This window comes from Corylus avellana, chromosome 11 (assembly GCF_965113065.1).
Source record: "Corylus avellana chromosome 11, dhCorAvel1.hap1.2, whole genome shotgun sequence".
Taxonomy (NCBI): Eukaryota; Viridiplantae; Streptophyta; class Magnoliopsida; order Fagales; family Betulaceae; genus Corylus; species Corylus avellana.
This window is the reverse complement of record NC_142500.1, coordinates 9,041,281-9,069,217: the sequence shown is the minus strand read 5'-3', so window position 1 is coordinate 9,069,217 and position 27,937 is coordinate 9,041,281. Positions and strand designations below refer to the sequence as shown.

The 27,937-nt window shown below is 35.7% G+C and overlaps 1 protein-coding gene across 1 annotated transcript in view; it reads right to left on the bottom strand.

The window, feature by feature from the left end:
* Window positions 1–20,931, bottom strand: part of LOC132166017 (fatty acid amide hydrolase) — a 33,943-nt gene extending 13,012 nt beyond the window's left edge. The window contains exons 1-8 of the mRNA XM_059576755.2: window positions 20,713–20,931; window positions 20,057–20,166; window positions 16,072–16,132; window positions 8,730–8,917; window positions 8,280–8,409; window positions 8,088–8,165; window positions 7,822–7,969; window positions 7,525–7,637 (exon numbers count right to left, since the gene is read on the bottom strand). Coding sequence (XP_059432738.2) covers window positions 7,525–7,637; window positions 7,822–7,969; window positions 8,088–8,165; window positions 8,280–8,409; window positions 8,730–8,917; window positions 16,072–16,132; window positions 20,057–20,166; window positions 20,713–20,812 — 928 coding nt within the window. The 5' untranslated portion in view covers window positions 20,813–20,931. The remainder of the gene's footprint in view (window positions 1–7,524; window positions 7,638–7,821; window positions 7,970–8,087; window positions 8,166–8,279; window positions 8,410–8,729; window positions 8,918–16,071; window positions 16,133–20,056; window positions 20,167–20,712) is intronic.
* Between the last annotated feature and the right edge of the window lie 7,006 nt (window positions 20,932–27,937).

Below are 27,937 nucleotides of genomic sequence, written 5' to 3'. Positions count from 1 at the left end.
TTTAAATCAAGAAAGTGTATGTCTTGGTTTGGAGTTTTGTAATATCTAGAATAGTAACTAGTATTTGGGTAATTTGCAAAAAAAAAAATGAAAGGATGAGTGGTGGGGTTCTAACTCACCCCACCCCAGCCTTTTTGAGACACACCCCACTTCCCTTGTAGATAGCGAAAGGGAAAAAAAAAAAAATGAAAGAACTTGCAAGAGAAATAATGAGAAAATGCGAAGAAGAAAAGAAAATGAGAAAGAGACATAAAGGGGGCTGAAAATTTGAGGATTGAAGAAGATATAAAGGCTTTAATTTTCTGTAGAGATTTGTTGGTTTTGATTTGTATATTGGACGGGCTTTGATTTTGGATGATGAAAAAGAAATCTGTCGGTTACAATTGTGGAGAGAAAAAAGGGGAGTAGAGGGGTTGTGACTTTTCGGCCAACCATGAAAGCAAAGAAAAGAAAATAGAATGAAAAAGGGAGATAGTCACATGAAGGGATGAGAAGGAAGAAAAAGATTAAAGCCAAAGAGAAGAAGAAGAGGGATGCATGGGTGTGTAAGTGAGAGAGAATGGGTTTATAAATAAAATAAGTGGTATGTGATTATGTGTATAATAGAAAACGGAGATTGAGGAAAAAGACAAATAGAGATAATATGGAAAGAATAAAGTAGAGAGAAAAGACGAAGTTGGAAAATTGACTAAAATGAATTTTATAGCTTAAAAGACATGAAATTTTATTTTAGGTATTGATATTTAATTATTTTGCTTTTAGGACCAAGTGACTCAGGCTGAGGCATGGTAGACCCTTGTGGTAGTGGTGCAGTAGCTTAAGGTAAGTAGAACTGATTAATAAAGAATTTTATGAAAACAGTACATCCAAATGCAAGGTTTTAAAATAAAATGTCAACTTTAAATACTATGTATTTGGGTGTATATACATGTGCATATGTTACATTATCATTGATTCTTTAAAGAAATGTGAATTTTAAATAAATCATGTAAATAGTGAGTCGAGCTATATTTTGATAATAATGATGAATAATGTGATTTTGATATACAGGTGCCATTGTGAGATTTATATGTGAGTTTATAAATGAATTCTATAGTTTAACCTGGAAAGGCATTGGCCTATGAATGCGATAAACAATATTTTTATTATGAAAGATGACTCTGAGTTTTTAGGAAGTGGAAATTGGCACCTTATTTGTGATTTATAAATGATTAATATTGACTGTGAGCACCTTGATTATTATTTGAAACTCTCTTTGGCATAGTGAGATTTATAAGCTCAGTACCAAAGTTAGTTTTTATATAAGGACATCGAGAGTTTGGTCCCAAATTTTGGGATCGTACAACTAGGTGTGCTTTAGAGGGGAAGCAACATGGCAATCGATCATGGGCAAATTCCTCACGAAAATTATATGGGCAGTCCCATGACTAGAGGCTCCCGTGTGGGCCACTTCTTCTTGTTTGGAAAGAGGTTTCAATCCCAATATAGGGACTGCACAACCCAGTCGGACTTGTTGAAAATGTTTGACAACGAGTGTATAACATTGGGAAATGGTTTAAATATATTATGAATCATTGCATTATTTTGTTGCTCACAGTAAGAATGATTACACACGTGTACAATTTTTTTCATGGTCATTGAAAGCTACAAAATGTAATATTGCATATCTTGTTTTATTGGAAAATATTGAGACTTGTTCTGTTAAGTTATGTGCATAATTTCAAATGGTAAATGGATTAACATCACCGTCTTGATTAATTATTTCTACTTATTGAGGTTGCTCATTATTTCATATTTACACTTTTTCAGAGATATTAGGGACTCTTGATAGCACACACTCTAGGGACATTTGAGGATCTTGGAGCTTAGAGAGAGATTCTACGTCTTAGGAGACATTTTTGTGAGTAGTTAGTTTAAAAATCCTGTGTGGTTTAGTTTTTGATGTATAGACCAGATGTATGTTTTGTCAACTTTTAAAAATACGTTTAATAGTGTGAATAGTAATAAATGGTTGTTGTAACTAGTAAGGTGGATTTGTAGTGACTTGTTAGTACTATATGTGGTTATAGGCTTAAATGTTTTGCTTGTAATGCAATCACGTGAATATAGTCAATTATGTGATGATTTAGAGAGCATATTAAAGGATATGGATGCCCTAGTTGATCTGTGGAAATCACTGATGACAAATATAGTTGGGAATTTTAAACAAGAAAATAAGTTCTAGCACATATTGTGATTTGGGATGTTACAGTCTAGTGCTAAGGGCTATATGCTTTGGGAACCAGTTTCAATGAAGAAAATTGTTAGGAGAGACATGTTGTACAATGAGACCTATATGCTTAGAAAGGGTGAGAATGAAGCAACAACTGATAGACATAAATGAAAACAAATTGTAGAGGTAGAGTTTGATGACTAGTGTTCAGTCACAAATACATGTGATGCCAAACAATTTTCAAGAGACTTACAGCACCAATAAGAGCCTTACTATTTAGCAAAAGGTAAAGAGGAACATGATCGAAAAACATCATATAGGTATGAATTTGAGGATATGATTTATTTTACTTTGACAATTGGTAGTGGAGATCCATTGTCTATCCATAATGGTCTGTTGAAAGAGGTAGAGTCACTACAGAAAAGTAAAAAATTAGGAATTGGTAGAAGTGCCCAATTGAAAGAATGTTATATAGGGTGCAGATGGGTCTACAAGAAAATAAAGTTAGTGGCGAAAACGTTTTTTCCAAATGGGCTGGAAGAGAAACATGGTATTATATCTAAGCCAGATCTTATCCTCAGTTCAGTAGATGCTTAAACGTGTGGATTGTGATTGCACTTGGGGGCTTTGGCGGAGACATCTAAAGGAGATTCATATTGTTAGACATTTATAGAACATGTGGATTAGGGGTGTCAAAAATTACCTGGAAATTGGAACCGGAACCGGGAAACCGGGGACCCAGTTTCGATTCCGGTTTGAAAAATTCAAAAACCGGGTACCCTGGTTTCGGTACCCGGTTTTTACCGGGAAACCAGGAACTGGGAACCAGGTTTTCATTTTATATATATATATATTATTGTGTTAAGTTGAAATTTTCAGATAGTCAGTTTGGAGAGTAGGAAAAATGGAAAACAAAGAAATATATTGTTTGAATATTTATATACATATATATTTATTGTTGGTAGTTTATATTTATTGTTGTAATATTTATATATAGTTACTTTAGTGTATAATATTAACATCTAAACAAGATTTGATGGAATTCTGATGTTGGGGTCTTAAGCATCTGGAAATTTGGTCAATTGGGTCACTTATTTGATGCATTTCTTTCATAAAGTTTGGTTCTTACAATTTCTTAGGCGCATAATGAAATATATTGTTTATAAATATATATATATATATATATATATATATATATATATATATATAAAGTATTTATTGTTGGTAATTTATATTTATTTTTGTAATAATTATTTAGAACAACCACAACAAAGCTGCTTTAATTTAGACAAAAAGACTAATAGATTTTTTTAAAAATGTGGCATCTTATAAAAAAAAAAAATAAGCTTATTTTAGGCCCAATACCTAAAATAAGCCCAAAATTTTTTTTTCTTAAAAAATCGGTTATCGGACCGGGTAAAACCGGAACTGGCCAGTAACCGGGGTCTAGGTTCCGATTCCCAGTTTTGGCCAAAAACCGGGAAACCAGACCAAATTGACACCCCTAATGTGGATCGTGTAATATCCCTAATCACAATAAAAGTAACAATAATATAAACTAAAAGAACAATAAGTAAGACATACACATCACAATCATAAGACGACGAATTTGTTTACAAAGTAGAGAACCGAAAGAACACATCAATGGGAAAAACAACTCCAGGTAGCCAAACCCAAAAAATCACTATGTGAGAGATTCAGATTAGAGATATGAGAAAAACTTACAACCTGATGTGAACTCCTAGACTCTGTAAGCCAGCAGACTAACCGGCATACCTCAAAGCTTGACAATCTTTACCTAGTGCATTTCCTCACTGACTCCATCGGTAAGCTCTTAACCAATAACACAAAGAAATAGCAGCACAATGAAGCAAGAACGCAATTGAAGCAAGAACACCTCTAAAGTCCAATCTTGGTAAAATGTAATTAGCTTGCATATGTATTCATATCTATTCATTTACGGAAAATTTTGTAATGACGGTTTGATGACGAAAACTCCAAAATGGGATTTTGTCATGATGAATGCAAAAACGTCATGATGAAATGCGAGGATTTCATCGCTACCCAACAGTTTCATCATTACGTCTTCCTGACGTTATGATGACAAAAGATATAGTGAGATCAAGGAGAATTTCATCATGACGGGATATTGACATTATCATAATAAAATGCCATTTTCAAGGAGCATTTCGCTATACCATGATGCTGACGTCATCATGACAAGAACTTAGAAAAAGTTGTAACTTTAAGAATATCCAATTTCATCATAACGGTAACACGACATCATCATGAAGAAATCTCACAAAGAGTAAACCAACCTTACTGACCAAAACTATCATTATTTCGTCATGACGGAATCATAACAAAATTACACTGAGTGCACAAACACATAATAAAAAGGCAACAACACTTCTAAGAACTTAGGAAAATCATACAATGAATTTTGACACACCAAATAGAGCCAATTTCTACAACCTAATAGACTTAATAAGTTTTAAGTCAAGGGGTAGATTGTTAACATTGGGTGTGCCTTTTCACCCACACATGGGCCCCTGCCTCTCCTTACTTTCCTTCTTGTATTTGTTTTGTTAGCCGACTCTTTACTAGTCCTATTGGATTTTAGATTCTTGTATTTCCTTGTTTGAAGTGCATTTGGAGAACCACTAAATGATTTAAGACTTTATAGAAGGAACCACAACCTTCGTGTTTTATTATCAAAAAGCGTATCACATGAAGTCAGAAATAAAGAGAGATTTTATGTTTGAAGTGTTCCCTTATGAAGGTGTTAGGACAAACTCAGCTTGAAAGCGATAGAACCCTAGCAGTTCATCATGACGTTCCTGCAGTCGTCTTGACAAAATCTCAGATTCTTAGATCGTTATCATATCATCATCAAAACGTCCTAATGAAATCCCAGATATACATTTTCGTCATTATTTCATCTTGACAAAGTTCCCCACAAATGAATAGTTCTGCATAATTTACATGTTCATGAGAAGGTATATAAATAGAGTTTTAGGTTTCCTTCTCAAGGTTAAGCAAGATTGTGGTATTCTACCTAGATTGGATTATAGAGGATTTCTTGCTTCATAGTTTTACCTTGATTGAATTCTAGAGGTGGCTCTTGCTTTCTCATTGATTTGTCCAATTTGGTATTTCCAAGTGAAGATGTATATTGTAGCTTGCCTTCCTTGAAGTTTATGTGTGTATTCTTGGGGTTCTTTGGTTGTTGTTACTTTCTACAAGAGTCTACCGGAAGACCGGTAAGGAGAGCCACTAAGAAGAGATTGTCGAGTCTAGAGGCAAGTGGGTAACTTGTTGTCGTACAGAGTTTAGAGATTTACATCGGGTTGTAATTTTTCATGTGTCGGTATTCTGGATCTCTTCGTGATTTCTCGGGTTTGGCTGCCTCAGAGTGGTTTTTTCAATTAATGTGTTCAAAGGGTTTTCCACTTTGTCAACAAAATTTTTTGTGTTGATTGTGTTGATGTTGTGATGCTTTGTCAATCTTTAGCATAATTGTATTGTTTGTTTATCATTGAGGAAGAACTGTAGCTTGGGTTCTTTCAGTGATATTTGGATATATTAGAACTTTGGGTTCTTAGTAGTTTTCTCTTCACAATTTCTTTTCCATTTTTAATAGTGAATTTATTCGTGATAACCTCCACCTGTAGAAGTACATCACATTCAAGAAACCACATAAATCTTAGTGTTATTATGTATGATAGTCTTGTCTTATTTGCCATAATTGTGGTCTTTTGCACAACACTTGTTGTATCAAAATACCCTATGTGCTTCATCCAGGTGAGCTATGGGGGCTTGTCCATGAACAAACTCGGTACCCGTACTACATAAGCTAAGACAAGCATGGTGATAGTAAAAAATATAAATCGTCCAAGAGGGATCTTTAACTCCCTCTCCATCATCTGGATTAAGTGCCAAATTTTATTCCATTGAGAATGTGTCTACTTTTTCACCTAGGAAACCATTATCTTCAAGTATCTCGAGCACATACTTTCTTTGTGACAAAGAGATACCACTTGTTGACCGAGCTACTTTTATCCCTAGAAAATACTTCAAGACTCTATCGTCCTTAAATTTGCAACAACTTTTTCTTGAGATCTTCAATCTTGTCTAAATTGTTGCCTACTATGATAAGATCATCTACATACACAAGAACAACTGTGAAATGATCTTTGTGGATCAGATGAACAGAGAATAATCAGCCTTTGAATGTTTGTAGGATGCGTTAGTAAGAGAAGATGAAAATTAACAAACGATTGGCGTCATGCTTGTAACTTGGCAGACTTGTGTCTCCACCTTTCATCTGAAACTAGGAGAGATTTGCATGTAGACATCTTCATTGAAATAATTATTTAAGAAGACATTATTCACATTAAGCTAATGGAGATTCCATCTATGAATAGTTGCAAGGATAAGGAGGACTTGCTTGGTGACCATCTTAGCAATAAAAGCAAATGTTTCACTATAGTCAAGGCCTATTGTTTGATTGGAACCATTAGCTTTACACTGTTACACCGAACCATCTAGATTCTATTTGATCTTGTTGATCCATATACACAGTGGGTAATAGAAGCACGCTCACAAGGAGAAAGAGCAGCACAAGATAGAAGACTGGTGAATTGGATATAGATTACCTAATGAGCGAACTGGCACTGAATATGATAATTGACTGGATTGAGATCGCAGAACTTGACCAAGGAGAAAGTCACAAGTATTTAGGTTGTTTTGTTATGTGGGAACAACAATGAGGTACACCCATATCTCACTCTTGCACAAAAAAGAAAACTTCTAAATTCTCTAACTTGTGTGGCATTACAATAGTGAGAAAAGGAAGAAAGATGTGGCTACCTTTTTCTCTCTATGTCGACACTCTCTTTCTCACTTTGTGCACAAAAGGCCGAATAAAGAGTGTCTTTAAAAGAGGTTAATAAAATAAAATAAAATAAAAATTAAAAAAAAAAAAATGGTTATTTGAGAAGTCCAATCCATGTGGGAGAAGGACAATAAACAAGAACTCCAAATTTGTGTAGAAAAAGCAATTTGACTGAAATTCCAAAAAGAAAGAAGAAACCATGTAATTTCCAAAACTATTATTCCTTATATTTAACATATTTATTTATGAAATTGACTTTTAAATTAAATACATGCAAGACCCTTAACGTCATAAATCTAGAGTAAATTATAAATGAATACTACTAAATTAAGTTTAGTAATTAACCAACAACCAAAGAATATGCTGCATAGATTTATTTGGTGGTTTATGAGGAAATTATTTTGAAACAATTTACCTCCGCCATCAACACCAAGGGCGACAGGGCACAATCCTGCAGCGACCACTGCAGCAGATCCACTAGAAGAACCTCCAGAGATCTTCTTGATATCATATGGATTTCTAGTAACCCTACAATGTCATATATTCATTGTAGTGGTCAATGTTTCTAAAAGGACAGATGAACAAATACGATATATATATATATATATATATATATATATATATATATATATATATATATATATATATAATACACATCAATGATGAGTGATTAATCAGTAAGTAATAAAGCAATAAATTATGAGATTGTTACCCGTAATGAGGATTTATCCCACTTGTTCCAGACCCAAGTTCATGCATATTGGTTTTCCCAACAAGTATGGCACCACATAATCTGAGGCGCTTAACACAACATGCATCATTTGTACAAGGTCTTACTTTGTGCAGCCACTTGGTTCCTCCTAGTTGGTTTACGTAAATCATACATTATTTGAGATTAATACAGTTAATTAAGATTGGTTTAACTAATTACATACACCTAATCATAAATGAATAACGATAGAATCTTGAATTAATTACCTGTAGTTGGATAAGGGCAACAGTCTATTTCATCCTTGATAGCAATTAGGATTCCATCTAGGATTGATATTGCTTGTCCTATCCGGAGGGATATAACAAATGTGTTAAGCACTTTTAAATTTTGGTGTGTGTATTCATTAGAAAGACTCATGGTTAAGTTGCTCAATCATTATAATGCATGCAGTGGTGTACCTCGTTCATACCGAAGTGTGGATTCACTTGCTTGCTTTAGAATATCTTCAACATTATAGTTAATAAAGAATGACATTTGTAAAGGAGGATTAGAACATTCATGTACAGCAGCTGTAAATCGCTCTGCAACCTGTACAAATGGAAAAATTCAAGTATAGTGAGTATAGTAAAATACATTAACATAACAATAGTATTTTTCTTTCTAAGTTTCTGATATATATATATTTATATTCCATGGAGTGTATATATATTCCATGGTAGCTACAAGCCTACAATAAGGACACGCACTATACATAAAGAAATTTATAAAAGCATTTTTAGGATTTCAATCACATGATACAATTTAAGGCTTGAAAGCAATTGTGAAGTTAAAAAATAATGAGTAATATGTAATTAAATAGGACAACCAACAATATATGATTAACCAAGTAACAAAGTTGGCGCACATACCATTCGAGGAGTTAGTTTTCCGGAACTATAAGCTTTTGCATAGTCCAATATTGTCCACCTATGAAATGAAGGTTTTATACCACCAAATATATCTTTCGAAGAATTAGGAAAGCAGTTCACTGCCTGTTGAACTTGCTCAGGTGGAGATAAATCAAAATCTATGCATTTGACTTCTTGTTCTTTAAGATCTGCGATCACAAACATATATATATTAAAAAAAAAAAAATCCTACATTTTATAGTGTTAGAATAGCTCTGATACCATGTTAAATATGGTTTGATGCTATGATAAAATAATGGAGAGATATAGAAGAGCGGAAGAGTAATAGGGAGAGCGGAAGCACACAATGGACTACATTGTATTAAGACTGATATTGATAATGAATACAGATGCCTCTATTTATAAAGATGCTATGAGTGATAAGCAAGTAACCTAATAGACTAAGGAAAGGTAAACCTAGTAGACCTAGAACACATAAGGAAATAAATAACCCTAACATAATGTTCATAATATGTCCCCTCAAACTCAAGGTATAAGCTTGAGTTTGGGTAAAAGAAGGGAAAGGAAGAGTGTAAGTCACTGAAAAAGCTACTTGTGCCGAAAGAGTTGCCGAAGGAACGTCATAAAAGTTGCTAGAGACCGATGGATTCTGCCTGAATTGAGCAATGCATTTAAGATGGAGCTTGGTTCACTTGGTTGTAATTTGACTTGAAAACCATATACTAGTAATGAAGAAGCTGGCCTCGTTTGGTCGAGCGAAGAGAAAGCAAGGCAAGTTAAAAGGGGTTTGCTTGGCCTGTAACCCTTGGGCCGTCTCATCTGGTCGGTTGAGCTAAAGTCTAACCCAAAAATTCTAACTAGTAGACCATTTCGCTTGGTCGGCTGAGATAAGCAGGGTCAGTTGAAGAGGCTAATCATGCATGAAACCCTTGGATCGTCTCGCCTAGTTGGCTAAGCTAAGTAGGGCCGGTTGAAGAGGCTAATCATACCTGAAACTCTTGCACCGTTGAAAGGTCTGACCCAAAAAATTCTCATTAGTAATGGATTAATGGCCTAGGAGAAGCTGCAGTGACCGGTGATGGTGGCATTTGACAAGGCATAAGTGCGCCAGTTGAAAGGGGCTTCTTTGGCTCGAAAACCCATGGACCTGAGGAAAGATTGGTCTAACCCGAGAGTGCCTACCGCAAGAAGAATGAACCGGATTGAACTATGCCAAAGAAAAAGGCTGTGGAACCAAATTGAACAATGCATAAACCTATTTGAACCGCATAAAATAAATGCCTAAATTTGGAGAAGAATCTTGTTTTCTGCCATATAAAGATGCCAAAAGCAAAAATAGACCACAAATTTGAAATCATGACGAAAAATTGAGTAGGAAACACCTAGTCAACTTTTTTTTTTTTTTTTTTTTCAGTGGTCAAAGTCAACTTTGGCAAGGTGCCGACGTGGCAAAGTCGCTAACATGGCCAATGTGCTAACGTGGTAAAGGAGCTGATGTGGACTAGGTGATGACATTGCAAAGGATGACGTGGCATTGGCTGACGTGTCAATGATGATGTGGCACTACTGACATGTCACCGCTAACATGGCCTTAGGGCTGACATGGTAGTTTGGAGCGCTTGGCGCGTGTGTTGCACGCGCAACAGTTGACGGTAGAGGCTTGGCGCATGAGATTCATGTGTACAGCTTGGAGTGGCGCGTGCAATGTTGGACAGAGGAGTTCTTGCCAATTCTGGAGTCGTCTTATGGAGATCTATCGAACAGCACCCTGATCGAAGTGAACGGACCACCGTGGCGGCCTGTGGCAGAACGGCAATGGCGAAGTAGCTTGAGCGCGTGAGATGCACGCGCTTATCTTCGGGTGGCGTGTGGTAGCTCCAATGATGCTATTCTTAATGGCTTTAGACTCACCTGGTCCTGACCTGTCGATTGGCACTATTATCGAGGTGATTGGCGTTGTATGGCGGCTTGTAACAGGAACGAAAAGATTTTTAGGTGAGTCTCGCCGGCGCATGAACTGCTCTTGGGATGCGCGTGGAGGCATGTTTACTAATGGATAGAACCTTTTGATGGCACTTGTGAGCACCACCACAGAAGCCTAGACGCTTCAGATCTTTGAATCTGTACTTGGCGGCATCTATATTGTCGAGGGCAGCAGAAGCGTGTAGCTCCTACAAGGGCAATGGCGGCGCAAGCAGAAACTGGCGGAGGCACATGGCGGGGCATCGGAAGGCCGATGGCAGATCCGGATTTATAAGCTGGCATGATTTTGAGACTATGGGCAGTAGAAATTTTGGCGGCGCTTGATGTAGGGCGATAAGACTAAAATTCGACAAAAGAAAAACACAAGAAAAGACGTTTATTGAAGGCCACAAAAAAGTGACTCTGATACCATGTTAAATATGTTTTGATGCTATGATAGAATAATGGAGAGATATAGAAGAGCGGAAGAATAATAGGGAGAGTGGAAGCACACAATGGACTACGTTGTATTAAGTCTAATATTGATAATGAATACCGAGGCCTCTATTTATAGAAAGGCTATGAGTGATAAGCAAGTAACCTAATAGACTAAGGAAAGGTAAACCTAGTAGACCTAGAACACATAAGGAAATAAATAACCCTAACATAATATTCCTAATATGTCCCCTCAAACTCAAGGTATAAGCTTGAGTTTGAGTAAAAGAAAGGGAAAGAAAGAGTGTAAGTCGCTGAAAAAGCTGCTTGTGCCGAAAGAGTTGCTGAAGGAACGTCATAAAAGTTGCTAGAGACCGATGGATTCTGCCTGAATTGAGCAATGCATTTAAGCTGGAGCTTGGTTCACTTAGTTGTAATTTGACTTGAAAACCATATACTAGTAATGAAGAAGCTGGCCTCATCTGGTTGAGCGAAGAGAAAGCAAGGCAAGTTAAAAGGGGTTTGCTTGGCCTGTAACCCTTGGACCGTCTCATCTGGTCGGTTGAGCTAAAGTCTAACCCAAAAATTCTAACTAGTAGACCATTTCACATAGTCGGCTGAGATAAGCAGGGTCAGTTGAAGAGGCTAATCATGCATGAAACCCTTGGATCGTCTCGCCTAGTTGGCTAAGCTAAGTAGGGCCGGTTGAAGAGGCTAATCATGCCTGAAACCCTTGCACCGTTGAAAGGTCTGACCCAAAAAATTCTCATTAGTAATGGATTAATGGCCTAGGAGAAGCTGCAGTGACCGGTGATGGCGGCATTCGACAAGGCATAAGTGCGCCAGTTGAAAGGGGCTTCTTTGGCTCGAAAACCCATGGACCTGAGGAAAGATTGGTCTAACTCGAGAGTGCCTACCGCAAGAAGAATGAACCGGATTGAACTATGCCAAAGAAAAAGGCTATGGAACCGAATTGAACAATGCATAAACCTACTTGAACCGCATAAAATAAATGCCTAAATTTGGAGAAGAATCTTGTTTTCTGCCATATGGTGATGCCAAAAGCAAAAATAGACCACAAATTTGAAATCATGACGAAAAATTGAGTAGGAAACACCTAGTCAACTTTTTTTTTTTTTTTTTTTTTTTTTCAGTGGTCAAAGTCAACTTTGGCAAGGTGCCGACGTGGCAAAGTCGCTAACATGGCCGATGTGCTAACGTGGTAAAAGGGCTGATGTGGACTAGGTGATGACATTGCAAAGGATGACGTGGCACTGGCTGACGTGTCAATGATGATGTGGCACTACTAACGTGTTACCGCTAACATGGCCTTAGGGCTGATATGGCAGTAGGGCTCACATGGTAGTTTGTAGCGCTTGGCGCGTGTGTTGCACGCGCAACAGTTGACGGTGGAGGCTTGGCGCATGAGATTCATGTGCACAGCTTGGAGTGGCGCGTGCAATGTTGGACAGAGGAGTTCTTGCCAATTCTGGAGTCGTCTTAAGGAGATCTATCGAACAGCACCCTGATCGAAGTGAACGGACCACCGTGGCGACCTGTAGCAGAACGGCAGTGGCGAAGCAGCTTGAGCTCGTGAGATGCACGCGCTTATCTTCGGGTGGCGTGTGGTAGCTCCAATGATGCTATTCTTGATGGCTCTAGACTCTACTGGTCCTGACCTGTTGACTGGCACTATTATCGAGGTGATTGGCGTTGTATGGCGGCTTGTAACAAGAACGAAAAGATTTTTAGGTGAGTCTTGCCGGCGCATGAACTGCTCTTGGGATGCACGTGGAGGCATGTTTACTAATGGATAGAACCTTTTGATGGCACTTGTGAGCACCACCACAAAAGCCTAGACGCTTCAGATCTTTGAATCTGTACTTGGCGGCATCTATATTGTCGGCGGCGGCAGAAGCGTGTAGCTCCTACAAGGGCAACGGCGGCGCAAGCAGAAACTGGCGGAGGCGCAAGCAGAAACTGGCGGAGGCGCATGGCGGGGCATCGGAAGGCCGATGGCAGATCCAGATCTATAAGCTGGTATGATTTTGAGACTATGGGCAGTAGAAATTTTGGCGGCGCTTGATGTAGGGTGATGAGACTAAAATTCGACAAAAGAAAAATACAAGAAAAAACGTTTATTGAAGGCCACAAAAAAGTGACTCTGATACCATGTTAGAATAGCTCTGATACCATGTTAAATATGCTTTGATGCTATGATAGAATAATGGAGAGATATAGAAGAGCGGAAGAATAATAGGGAGAGTGGAAGCACACAATGGACTACGTTGTATTAAGTCTAATATTGATAATGAATACCGAGGCCTCTATTTATAGAAAGGCTATGAGTGATAAGCAAGTAACCTAATAGACTAAGGAAAGGTAAACCTAGTAGACCTAGAACACATAAGGAAATAAATAACCCTAACAAAATATTCTTAATATGTCCCCTCAAACTCAAGGTATAAGCTTGAGTTTGAGTAAAAGAAAGGGAAAGAAAGAGTGTAAGTCGCTGAAAAAGCTGCTTGTGCCGAAAGAGTTGCTGAAGGAATGTCATAAAAGGTTCTAGAGACCGATGGATTCTGCCTGAATTGAGCAATGCATTTAAGCTGGAGCTTGGTTCATTTAGTTGTAATTTGACTTGAAAACCATATACTAGTAATGAAGAAGCTGGCCTCGTCTGGTCGAGCGAAGAGAAAGCAAGGCAAGTTAAAAGGGGTTTGCTTGGCCCGTAACCCTTGGACCATCTCATCTGGTCAGTTGAGCTAAAGTCTGACCCAAAAATTCTAACTAGTAGACCATTTCGCTTGGTCGGCTGAGATAAGCAAGGTCAGTTGAAGAGGCTAATCATGCATGAAACCCTTGGATTGTCTTGCCTAGTTTGCTAAGCTAAGTAGGGCCGGTTGAAGAGGCTAATCATGCCTGAAACCCTTACACCGTTGGAAGGTCTGACCCAAAAAATTCTCATTAGTAATGGATCAATGGCCTAGCAGAAGCTGCAATGACCGGTGATGGCAGCATTTGACAAGGCATAAGTGCGCCAGTTGAAAGGGGCTTCTTTGGCTCGAAAACCCATGGACCTGAGGAAAGATTGGGCTAACTCGAGAGTGCCTACCGCAAGAAGAATGAACCGGATTGAACTGTGCCAAAGAAAAAGGCTGTGGAACCGAATTGAACAATGCATAAACCTACTTGAACCGCATAAAATAAATGCCTAAATTTGGAGAAGAATCTTGTTTTCTGCCATATAGAGATGCTAAAAGCAAAAATAGACCACAAATTTGAAATCATGACGAAAAATTGAGTAGGAAACACCTAGTCAACTTTTTCTTCTTTTTTTTTTTTCAGTGGTCAAAGTCAACTTTGGCAAGGTGCCGACGTGGCAAAGTCGCTAACATGGCCGATGTGCTAACGTGGTAAAGGAGCTGATGTGGACTAGGTGATGACATTGCAAAGGATGACGTGGCACTGGCTGACGTGTCAATGATGATGTGGCACTACTAACGTGTCACCGCTAACATGGCCCTAGGGCTGATATGGCAGTAGGGCTGACATGGTAGTTTGGAGCGCTTGGCGCGTGTGTTGCATGCACAACAGTTGACGGTAGAGGCTTGGCGCATGAGATTCATGTGCACAGCTTGGAGTGGCGCGTGCAATGTTGGACAAAGGAGTTCTTGCCAATTCTGGAGTCGACTTGAGGAGATCTATCGAACAGCACCCTGATCGAAGTGAATGGACCACCGTGGCGGCCTGTGGCAGAACGGCAATGGCGGAGCAGCTTGAGCGCGTGGGATGCACGCGCTTATCTTCGGGTGGCGTGTGGTAGCTCCAATGACGCTATTCTTGATGGCTCTAGACTCTACTGGTCCTGACCTGTTGACTGGCACTATTATCGAGGTGATTGGCGTTGTATGGCGGCTTGTAACAAGAACGAAAAGATTTTTAGGTGAGTCTTGCCGGCGCATGAACTGCTCTTGGGATGCACGTGGAGGCATGTTTACTAATGGATAGAACCTTTTGATGGCACTTGTGAGCACCACCACAAAAGCCTAGACGCTTCAGATCTTTGAATCTGTACTTGGCGGCATCTATATTGTCGGCGGCGGCAGAAGCGTGTAGCTCCTGCAAGGGCAACGGCGGCGCAAGCAGAAACTGGCGGAGGCGCATGGCGGGGCATCGGAAGGCCGATGGCAGATCCGGATCTATAGGCTAGCATGATTTTGAGACTATGGGCAGTAGAAATTTTGGCGGTGCTTGATATAGGACGATGAGACTAAAATTCGACAAAAGAAAAACACAAGAAAAGACGTTTATTGAAGGCCACAAAAAAGTGACTATGATACCATGTTAAATATGCTTTGATGCTATGATAGAATAATGGAGAGATATAGAAGAGCGGAAGAATAATAGGGAGAGTGGAAGCACACAATGGACTACGTTGTATTAAGTCTAATATTGATAATGAATACCGAGGCCTCTATTTATAGAAAGGCTATGAGTGATAAGCAAATAACCTAATAGACTAAGAAAAGGTAAACCTAGTAGACCTAGAACACATGAGGAAACAAATAACCCTAAGATAATATTCTTAATATATAGGAAAATTTATTGTGAGTTAATAGCAAATGTGTAGTGTTTAAATAGTAATGTCAACCTTAAGACAATAGATTCATTATGTAGATCTGTACGGCACCCAACTGCCTATATGTACATCTTGGGTTCTATAAATAATAATTATCTAAAATGTAGGAAAATTAGGTGTAGTACCTTCAATACTAAATCATGAAATTCACAATTATTCTATTTGCAAAAAAAAACATTGCTTTATTAGTTGTCTTAGAATGCTTGAATTATATAAGTAAAGTTAGTTTAAGTCACGATTTGTGATACAACAACTATGCAAAGAGTTGAAATTAATGCGATAAAAATGAATGATTAAACAAACCTTCAAAAGGATGTACGGGAACATAGAGAGGATGCATCTCTAGCTCCGCATTAGTTATGAGCTGCAAAAGTTAAAATAGACCTTTTAAGCATTTCATAACAATTATTGGTGCGGCACGGTCATTTTTGTGCATAAGTAAATTGATGCAAGCCGATAGGCAATCTTATGATAAAGTACTGTCAAAATGCATGAAATAACTCATTAGAATACTGGAATATGAGATACTGGAATACCCTATAAAAATATGAGGTAACAGTACATGAAAACGAATCAAAATCAAACCGAGTGCAGAAAACTAAGGTTTTTGCTAGGCGAAGCTCAATCAAGCGAGCTAGGGACCTTAGTTGACCGAGAAATGTTAGTGACAAGGCAAGATGACGTGGCAAAACTTGGGCCCAAGGTTTGGGTGCCACCTGTCTAAGTGAACGGTGTCACCTGGGCTTCACAACTTGCAACAGATATGTGTGACACCCATGAACTAGTAGCCACATGTTAGGTCAATCGTGACACGTGGCGTAAAACAACTAGGCCAATACATAAATTGGCGTAGTCGAGCAAGCTCAATTAATATCTCGGTTGACCAAGATGTGAAGTACTCTATAAATAGGTTGAGTTTTCATTCGAAATTTCTCAGCGCGAATTTTTATAGCTCTCTGTCTCTTTTCAGTTTTAGTACTCTTAAGAGTATAAGGAAGAGTTCTTGAGGGTCGGAGTGGTATGAAAGTTGGTTATCGGTTAAAGAAGTTCGAAGTTACCGATCTAAAGAGGAGTTTTGGTGATAATTTCCCAAAGTTCTAGCATTTGTTTTATTTGATTAGTTTAGATTTTATGTACCACTTTTGTAATGCCCATATGAAATATATGCGGCTTCCAACGTATTTATACCTTACTTATAATGCTCATGTATGTGCAAAAGTTAAATTTGTTATAGTCTCATAGTATTGCCCATATAATTTTCTATGTGGCTATACTAAGTTGCTTAAATGTCGTTATAATGTTCATATAATGTACATTATAAAGTAATTATGATCATACTGTAGAGATGCTGCCAAAATTATTATAACTATATAAATGGTTATGTTATATTTGATAGTTTTATTAAAAGAAGGTTTTGAGAATACTTATAAAGTCATGTAAAAGTAATTGACTTATGTACGTAAACACGCTGTCATGCTGGCCAAATGCTTTTAAGATGAAAACAAAACCTATAAATTGTATTTTTATAAAACCCTAGTTTGTCTTAGATTTGAAATTTAAACACTTGTTGACATTTTCAAATCGGTTAGTTTTGTTGTATATATGTTACGTACAATGACTAAAGACCAGTTAACGTGAAAAGTAGTCGAAGATAAACAAGGATAGAAATTTCTTCCAAACTAGTCTAAAGGAAATATCATCCAACCCATTTAAAATAGTACCAAGTGTCTATAAACATTTAAAACGCATATTAAATTCTTAAGGTCATTAATAGCAGTTTACTAACTTAGACTAACGTTTTAAATGTTTATAAACACTGGACACTATTTTAAATGGGTTTAAGCATATTTTCTTCAGACTGATTTGGATAAAATTTTTGTCCTTTAAACACTCTCTTGGAGTTCGGCTCAAGCTGGAGCCTTCATAAAAATTAGCCAAAAATCAGCTCAACTCAACTCGGCTGCTAATATATATAGATAATTTTAGTAAAGCAATATAATTTATAATTAATACTCTAAAGGATTTGATTTTTTTGATAAAGAGTGTTATAGATGATCATATGATTAAATTAAGGATTCAAGAATTAAAGATGTAGTTGGATAAGGTCGACAATAAATTAAAATACCTTGTTCAATCACCTATAGATATCTTATAGAGGGGTTTATCTACAAGCATTAGTAGGATAATAAGCTCTTTTGTAATTACATAATTCTTAGGGTGCAATTATATCTTTATAATGGAATATATTATAATTAAGAGAAACTTTTTTTTTAAAAAAAAATTAATTAATTAATTAATTAATTAATTTATAGGACTTGGAAAGGTTTATGAGATAACCACAAACTTAAAGCCTATTAAAATTAGGTTTTATGTTTCCTTTAGGTCCTTCTCTACTAATAATATATAACCGAGTGGCTGGCCATTGGGTTTTTGTATCCGTTTCACACGTGAGGAAGAAAAAAAAAAGGGAAAGTCCACATAACCCCCTTAAATTATCACTCAATTGACAATGTCCCCCCTAAACTTTCAATTGTGACAGTGTCCCCCCTCCCCAAACTACCAAAAATTGTCAATGTTCCCTTCAATAACGAAATTATCCTTAGTAAAAAAAAAAAAAAAAATCCAAACGTTGGCCATTTTTTTTAAAATCAATTTTATAAGAAAAAAAAATTAAAAAAATTTCGATTTTTTTTTTTTTAATAAAAATTGAAAATTTTTCGTTTTTTTATTTTTGTTTTATAATTTTATTTAAATAAAAATTTACATTTAAAAAAAATAAAATTTTCGTTTAATAAAATGAAATTTTTTGTTTTTTAAAACTAAATAAAAAAATAGTTTTTTTTAAAAAAAAAAAAAATATATACAAATTTCCGTTTTAAAAAAAAAAATTAAAAAATTTTTTTTTATAAATATTATTTTTAAATTAAAATTTTTCTTTTTTAAAAAAAAATCATTTTTTTTTAATTTATAGGGGTATTTTTGTCCTATTAAGAAATTTATTGGGGCATTTTTGTCATATTGCTAGTCTTGAAGGGAACATTGACAATGTTTTAGTAGTTTTGAAGGGACATTATCACAATTGAAAATTTAGGAAGGACATTGTTAATTAAGTGATAGTTTAAGGAGGATATGTAAACTTTACTTAAAAAAAAAAAAAAACAGAAGTCGTTATCAAATGAAAAATAGCTATTCAATTTTTGGATTCAATTCAGGAAACCAAATCGACCTTAATTTATGTTTTCTTTATGTGCTGAGGCAAATCTCTTTTATGCCCCCAAACTACTTTCATGAAGGACTTGATGGAGACGGCAGCATTAAAAACTGTCAATTTTTATAATAAAATAAGAGAAAATAAATTCCAATGTTAGTGGTTGAAATAAGAAAGTGAGAGATTAGATTTAGAGGTCCAATCCGACATGAAACCTCTCACGTAATCCAACTAAAACACGTCTAGTCCTAAGGGTCAGCTATGGGCGGGGCCCGGGGGAGGGAGGCTTTGGGTCACCAAATGTATTTGCATTAAAAACCTCGTCCAAAATATTTTGAAAGCTAAATTAATATTTGATAGCGTCTCTCTAATGTCAACTTTCTCTCAATATGTGTATACAGTATACCAACATATAATAATAAATATTGTACAATTTACATAAAGCATTTTTTTTTTTATATAAGTAATTGAATATTTAGTAATAAATCAATTGATATAAAAAATTAAAAATTAAAAAAAAAAAATTAAAAGAAGAAAGGTTTAATACTCTACACCTAAAGAAAAATATTGATTCTGGGCCTAGCTGTGTGGGCGAGTGGGACGTGTGATTCTGAAATTGGTGAGTGAATTTACAACTTGAGAAGAAGAAGTTAATAGCTTACCGTTGAGATATAAATGCAATCATTTTAGATCCAACCTAATATATATATATATATATATATATATATATAGACAGAAATTTCCTTCTATTCTTCCACTCATTTAAAGTAGTGCAAGTACAAAGGAAAAGAAAAAAAAAAAGTTAATTATTATAAATTTTATAACAGAAGAATTTGTAAACGTAAACTGATATAATGGTTGTTGATTTGTCAAGTCATCATATGCATATATACACCCTATTTGGCGAAATTAAGACGTAAATTGCACAATCAATGAGAACCACTGCCACACGTTATAAAATGAGTTTCGTTGGGGTTGTTTTGATCAGTTATATATGCCTTGGACCTTGGTATTATGTGATTTTCATTCAAAGATTCTTATTCATAAATAATAATAATAAAGAAGAAAAAGGGTGTGTACCTTGTGAATTAGATTGTTTCTCTTCAATATGTACAACAACAATGTCCCGAAGATCCGTGACTCCAGAAACCAGGCGAAAATTTTGACAAGAAGTCCAGCCATTCTAGGAGCTACGATTTATGCCAAAAAACACACATTTCATTACTAATTATATGTGTTTCCACCAATTGTCAGCAAAAAACACAAGTGTCAGTAAAACAATTCTTAACTATAAATTTTGCAGAATTCTCTCTCTCTCTCTCTCTCTCTCTCTCTCTCTCTCTCTCTAGTTCTGTGACTGTCTGCCATCCGTATTTCAATTGGGGGAACACAAATTATGCCTTCAATCTCATGCATTTAAATTAAAGTTGTGATAGCCAATACTTAGACCCATCAACTGTGTGAATTGGTGCCCGATTTTAATATCAAAGTTGTACCAACTATATTATACGAAGAAAGCAGGGGATAAACTATCAAAGAAGTGCAATTTTAATTTGGTAGTGTTTGCAACCCTCTAATGGAGCTTATATTTACCAGAGTTGTAGTTTTAGATGAAAGAGAGGGAAATAAATCCTCGAAAGAGTTGTAGTTGCATGAACAAGATATAGAGAAACTGAAAATTATGTGACAGAGGAAGAAGAAGAAGACGAAGAAGAAGAAGATGAAAGATGAAGAACCTTTAACGTTGGCTCGGAGATAGATTTCATGACTAGTAGGACCAAGATCAACCTCTTCCACCGGCTTGTACACCAATCCCTCCTCCTTGAACAAACCCATTATACGGACAACACAAAGCAGAGTAGTGAACAAGAAGAAAATTACACAACCTATGCAAACCTTATATAGACTCAAAGCAATGAGAATTATGAGAGAGACTCGGCGGAACACTCAATCAAATATTCAACTTATCAAACCAAACAAAATATAAAATATACCGTTTGGAGCTTTTTTTTTTTCTTTGATTAATTTTTAATGCTTTTTAGATGCTACTTTTTTGTTTAAAAAATAAAAAAATAAAAGTGAAAATAATATTGAGTGTTTTTTACTTTGGGTTGTTTTATGTTTTTGTTTTGAAAAGATAACACAATCGAGAGAAAGACAAGTGTTATTAAACAAAGTCAATTATTATCTCCTTTGAGATGAACCACAATGATGACAGAGGCCGATCGAGGGGGGCTAGCATGGGCCATGGCTCCCTCTTTTGAAAGCCTCTCTTAATCTAGTTAGGTACATAGATCTTGTTGATAAAACTTTGTAAAATGGTCCTTTTTATTATTTTATTTTTTTGTTGAAAATGTGTGCATAAAAGTAAAAGTAGTTTGAATATTTTATATTTAAAGTTGTTTGTTAATGCTAAACAAAGTGCAAAATTAGTCTTTGTAGTTTACCTTATAATTAGCTCCCTATGCTATTAAAATAAACTCGGAGGTCCCTAAGGTATTGCAAAAAAAAATTATTCCCTACAATCAAATTTGGTCAACTTGATTAACAAATTTCATTAATGTGACATTGACTTAAATAGGACACATGTCACCATTTTGTTAGCTCAGATGCATCATGCTAATGGAATTTATTAAATTAATGGATAGAATTTGACTGTTATTTTTTTTTTGACATTCCTTAGAGATCGTTGAATTCATTTTGATTTTACAGAGAGTTAATTAAAAGTCATGTAAACTATATGGACTAATTTTATATTTTTCACGATTATATTTTGGCCAAAAGATTTAGTTTAGCCCTTATTGCATACTACAATATGTTCCAATTGTAATTTGATAACTATAGTAGCTTTTAGTTCATGAGAAACAACAAAAAGAAGAAAACAAAAAATCGAAAACCATATTCATGCTTTGGCCCCTTGGAAAAGAAACCCTGGTTCCCCCTTAGATAACATAGTTAGCTTCTTTTTATTTTTATATTTTTTCTCTCTAAGCAATGACATAGTTCACTTATTCAAGATGCACTTCAATGACAAAGCATGTGGATAGGGTGTTTTCATGGGAGTAAGTAAGGTTGACTCCATTTCAAATGAAATAAATAATCTATTTCATTATCAAATTTGAAGTTGGTGTATCTAACGATAGATATGAAGTTAATATTGACATATCTTTTAAAGAAGTTTCAACAATATAGAATTAATTATATACACCATTAAATGTAAAAATCACTGGGACTAAATGTATGACTTTTGATAAAATTTGAGTCATCCATTTCATTTAACGATTTAAACAAATACAGAAATTTAGATTACCGAGGCAAATAGATTTGATATATTGAAAACTAAAATTAATTATCTCGATAACACACAAACTGTTGCATTTACTTAGACCGTTAAATAAAATGGATAGCTCTAACTTTAGAATATGAGAATCTCATATTTTAAAAAATATCCTGATAAAATGATACTGAGCAGTTAAGCTTGAAAAAAAGAAAGAAAAATATAGAAGGGATAAATTGCATTTTGGGGGAGAGAAAGGTAGTTACCAACGCGTACAACTATTTATAAACCTAAAAAATTGGTTACATAGGTGATGAATGAATGAAAGGGTGAAATGGGACATCCATGAATGCAATCATGAATGCAATTATGGGCGTCCTGGCACTCTGCGTTTATTACTGGCGGTTTTATTTAACGCATAGCTGGCATTCCAACCATTTTATACACTTTTTAGCTTTAGACCGTTAATAATTTATAATTATATAGCCCATCAATGTTGTTGAAATCTAAAAAAGCAGCCTTTATTACATACTTATTTAAAAATGTTGAGAGAGAGAGAGAGAGAGAGAGATAGACGTGTAAAAATAGTGAAGTTAAGTGGATGAAAATGAGGAGAAACTTATTGAGGAAGTAAGTAAATCCTCCTGAAATAAGAATCCTAGTCCTTTGGAAAGACGTGATGATGATAAAAAAAGAAGTTGGAGAGAAATGAATGCAACTACCAATTTTACGAAAGTCATTTTCATTATTATTAAAAGATTGAAGAGGTTGGGTAAAGTCTACCATTTGGAAAGGAAAATACTTTTCTTCTAAGGTGGGTACACCCAAAGCTAATCAGGTTGGATTCGCTTAACCTAACACTGACTTCAATATATTGCATAATTTTGTTCAATACTATTGATTTGGCACTTTTTACTCATTTTAAATTAATCTTTATTAAATATTAATTAATTTAAAATATTATGCCCACAACATTGTTTTTTTTTTTTTTTTTTTTTTTTGATATGTTCACACAAGAGAAAGAGATGAGAAATTCAAACTAGTGACCTCCGCTTCATGAAGCGTGGTTTACAATCGATTGAACTACTCATTGGAAATCACAACATTGGTAAATAATTACAAAATACCAAAAAGTAGGAGTTGAAATGATGTGAAGGTTTGGAACAAGTTGACAGCTACTAGCAGAGACAAATGTGGGGATGAAATTTAATGTAATGTGCGCCCACTTTTTCTCCAGAGACTTGTTCTCCCAAAGAGAGAGAGAGACATTGACATTGTTGTAAGGCCCTCAAGAGAACACGCCGTCTGTGAAACCATTGTAACTACTACTATAAATTACAATTGATTTTTTTTTTTTTGTTGCTAAATTAATATAGTCTAGTTAAATTAAAAATGGGCCAGAATTGTAGGCTTGGCCCATGGCTAGAGTAGCTAGCCTTGGGCTGCTGGCCTTAGAATTCTTAAATTTGCAACCCTATTCATTTGATTGCTTCTAGGTTTCTTGTTATAAACAACAATAAAATAGTTAAAAAGCAACAAGAAGAGTAGTGAAAATAAGGGAAGACTCCAAAGAATCGCAACACTCCAACTCAGCAAGCTTCTCTTAATTTTTCAACGCAAGTCCAACTTAGTTTTCACCCATAAATATTCTCAAATTAGGCTTCTCAACCAAATTACTAATGACTATCTCATTCATTTTTTTTATGTTATACATCAAAAGAAAATTTGCTACAAAATTTAGTACATATTCTGCTAAAGATAATGATGAAAGACAGTAAAATTTGTAAAGGTTGTAACATGTGTAATAATTAAGGGCCTTAAGTCCCTCTCCTAAACACAATTTTTCTCTTTCTAATATTCTTCATGTTCCTTTGATTCAAAAATATTTAATTTATGTTCATAAATTCACCAATGATAATCAAGTCTCTGTTGATTTTCATCCCTCCTATTTTTATGTTAAGGATCTGGCAACACGTCGTGTCCTCCTCATAGGACCAAGTAAGAGTGGTCTCTATCCCATGCCTGGAGTTGTCACATCTTCCTCCTCTCCTCAAATCTTCTTTGGTGAACGAACTAGCCTCAATCAGTGGCATCGTCAGTTTGGACGTCCTGCTTTTCAAGTGGTTCGTCAGGTCCTTTCTCAATTTGGTCTTCCTTTTACATCCAATAAAGCTCCAGCTGTGTGTTCTGCATGCCAACAAGCTTGTAGTCATAATTTACATTTTTCTTCTTCTCATTCTGTGTCAAATAATCCATTACATCTGGTTTTTAGTAATGTATGGGGGACAGTCCTTGTGCTTTCCTCTAATGGAAGTAGTTATTATGTTTCTTTTTTGGATAATTTTAGTAAATTTTGTTGGCTTTATTGTAGTGACCCGATTAATTAACTAATCTTATAGTTATTAGTTAGATGGTTAATTTGGACTTTGGGTCACTAGGAACTATTGGAAGGGCATTTTGGACTTTCGGACCGAACGTACGCTAGGGTTGCCAAACGTATGCTCTTGTCTGTTGATAAGTGCCAAAATATTCATGTTTTAGCCCTTAACTTATATTTGTTAATTCCTTGTTTTTGTTAGTTTATGTCATTTTATTTTCTTTTTATATTTTTTTTATTTTATAGGTTTTTGGAAGAAAAGAAAGGGTTTCCAGAAAAGTTCCAAGCTTAAAGGGCAAGTTGGGAAGACCTAGAAGATATGGTTAAGCTTAATCAATCATGGATAAGTTTAACCAAATAAAGGAAACGATTCAATCGAAATTTCTCAAATTAGAGTCAATCGGATTGGATTCAAAATTGGATTCTGCACACGTCTTGGTATTTTGACCATAACTTTTAGCTCAAAAATCTGATTGAGGTGATTCAAGCGGCATTGGAAAGATAACTCAAAATTATACAAATAATTTTGAAATATAATTTTCCTAATTCGGAGTGCCGCTATGTCAAAATCACCCCGCAAGATAGGAACGCAATTCTGGACAAATCCTATTCCGATTTGAACTTAGGTTTTCTTTATCCTAATTAGACTAGGACTTAAATCTCCGAATTTCTGAGGATTACTAGGGCTTCTAGGACTCTTCTAAGCCCTATAAATAGACCTCTAAGCCTCACAATTCAATACATAATTTGAAGGAGACAAGCTTGGAGAGGAGAAGTTGGAGGCTACTTCTAGGAGCAGTTTTCGGTTCTTTCTTTCCCTTTTCTTTTTAGTTTTATTTTAATTATATGTAACTAACTCCTAAGGAGGGCTAGATTGAAGCCCTAATTATGTTTATTTAATATTTCAATATTGGCGCTTTTGTGATAATCATATTGTGTTGCTTAACTTGATTAATTCATGTTTTCTTCAATTCCTTATATGTATGTGATTGGCCATTATATGCATTTGGTATAAATTAGTTAATTAAATCAATTTGGATGATCGAGTCCTGGGTTTAATAAGATTATCAAAAGAAATCCACACCGGGTTCTTGGGTTTATCAACATGGGGAACCGAGAGTAGACACCCATGCCCTAGGCCTCATGTGTTTGTCGATTTCCGCAGATTTATGCTTTCTTAAAGAACAACTTAATAGACACTCATCCTAAATCCTTTAAGAAAGAAAATAATTAGAGTAGACACCCATGCCTAATTCGTTGTTTAGGGAAATCAATAGCTTAAAGAGTAGACACCCATACCCTTGGGTTGGCAAACATTAAGTATTCATAATATAATTTGATCATTGGCATATTGTTATATTATCTAAGTATGATTAGTGGTGGATATCAAAGCCTTGCCTTTTCCTTTTCATTTATCTTTATATTTTTTTATTTATTTTTTCACAATATCAATTTAGTGACAATTTGATATTTTTATAAATTCTAAAACAAAATCAACAATCCTCGTGGGATCGATCTCGTACTTGTGCACTATACTATCATTTGATCTTGTGCACTTGCGAGTAAAGTGTACTAAATATTATCTATTAATTTAGGTAGTATTTAACACAACAAGTTTTTGGTGCCGTTGTCGGGGATTGTTTTATTTTGTTTGAAATTTTTTTTCTTTTAATTTATTTTTGTTTTAAATTTTTCTGTTTTTCTAGTTTTTTTTTTGCAGTTCCTGTTCTACCTCTAGAGGTGCGCTCAAGCGCCCAACCAGGGTGATTGAGCGAACTAGTTTGATCGGGTGCACCTCACGGTGCAATCGATCACACATCTAGAGAGCAACACAGTTACTGCACTAATTATAGATCTATTTTTTTTTCTTTTATTTCATGCAAGGTCAGTTGAGTCTGCATCTTCGTAAGTTTTATTTTCAATATTTGTTTTTATTTTCCCTTTTTAATTTTAAATTTCTAGAATTTTATTTTTAATTTCACACATGTGAGGAGACATTCCGACACCCCATGGATCATGTTCTTTATGCCATGACCCTTATCACCATGTTAAAGAATGTCTTATAATGAGACAAATTTCTAACAAATTTAATGGGCATAAGAACACATCATTCTCTAGACCAGGGAACGGTCGCTATTTTGATTCCTGCAACCCATCATGGAGCCAACAGTCCAATCTCTCATGGCAAGCTCAAGCTCCCGGAATTCATGCTCCACAATCTCATGGACTGCGACATTACTCATATCAACAATTCTATGATCATGCATATTCCTCTCAATCAGCTCCAAAACAGCAATATCAGGCTGAACCACCTCCTCTTGAGTTTTCTGAAAATACATTAGCTCTGATCATTTCAGCAGTTGAGGAGATGAAGAACTCTCATTTGAAATCAGTTAAAAGGACGGAGGCCCACTGTACACAAATAACAAATTTTCTAAAAAAGGAAAAGCCCCAACGTCAGTCAGTTACCACTCTTCATGGACATTATATGGAGGAAGAGAGTATTTGCTATCATGAAGAGGAGTCATCTCCACAGTTCTATGATCATTCCTATTCTTGTCTTAGCCCAAGTCTCCAGCAATCTATTTTCAAGATAGAAGCTCATGAAGAGGAGCTATCTCCCATCGATTGGCCTCAACAATACCAAGAAGAACCACCTCCTCCAAAAAGGTCTGGCTTAGAAGAAGTAAGTCATGCCTTAGAAGAAGCGCATGCCAGCTTAGAAGAAGTAATATCAGCTTCTCTTAGCCAAATGGAGGAAAGCATGAAATCATTTGAAAGTATGGAGAACTCTTGCATTCAATCAGTTGAAAGGATGGAGGCTCATCTCAAGCAAATATCATATTTCCTCAAAGAAGAAGAGTGACAAGGTCAATTGATGGCAAATCCTAATGGACTATATATGGAGGAAGAGTGCGCCTACTATTATGAGCAAGTTGTCACACTAATGAGTGAAGAGGTGGTTGAAAAGCAAGTGGAAGAGGGGAAGGAGGAGCAAACCAAAGTTTCACATGAGACACATCAGGAAAAAGAAGAGAGCACTAAGATTTATTCAACCTTAGCTCTTATTCCTAAAACACCAAGAGGCCAGGAGGGAAGTCTGTTAGAGCTACCACATGAGCAAATTGAGCACATCAAGATAGAAAAGCTCCCTGAGTTTTCTTCTTACTTTATTCTAGTTCATGATTCCCCAACGGATGAGAAACTGTTTAAGAAAACTCAGAGTGGTCATCCCCGATCTATAAACACTCGAAAGCATCTTGCAACAGAAAAGATTCATTCCCTTTCGTGCAAGAGAAGGGATGCT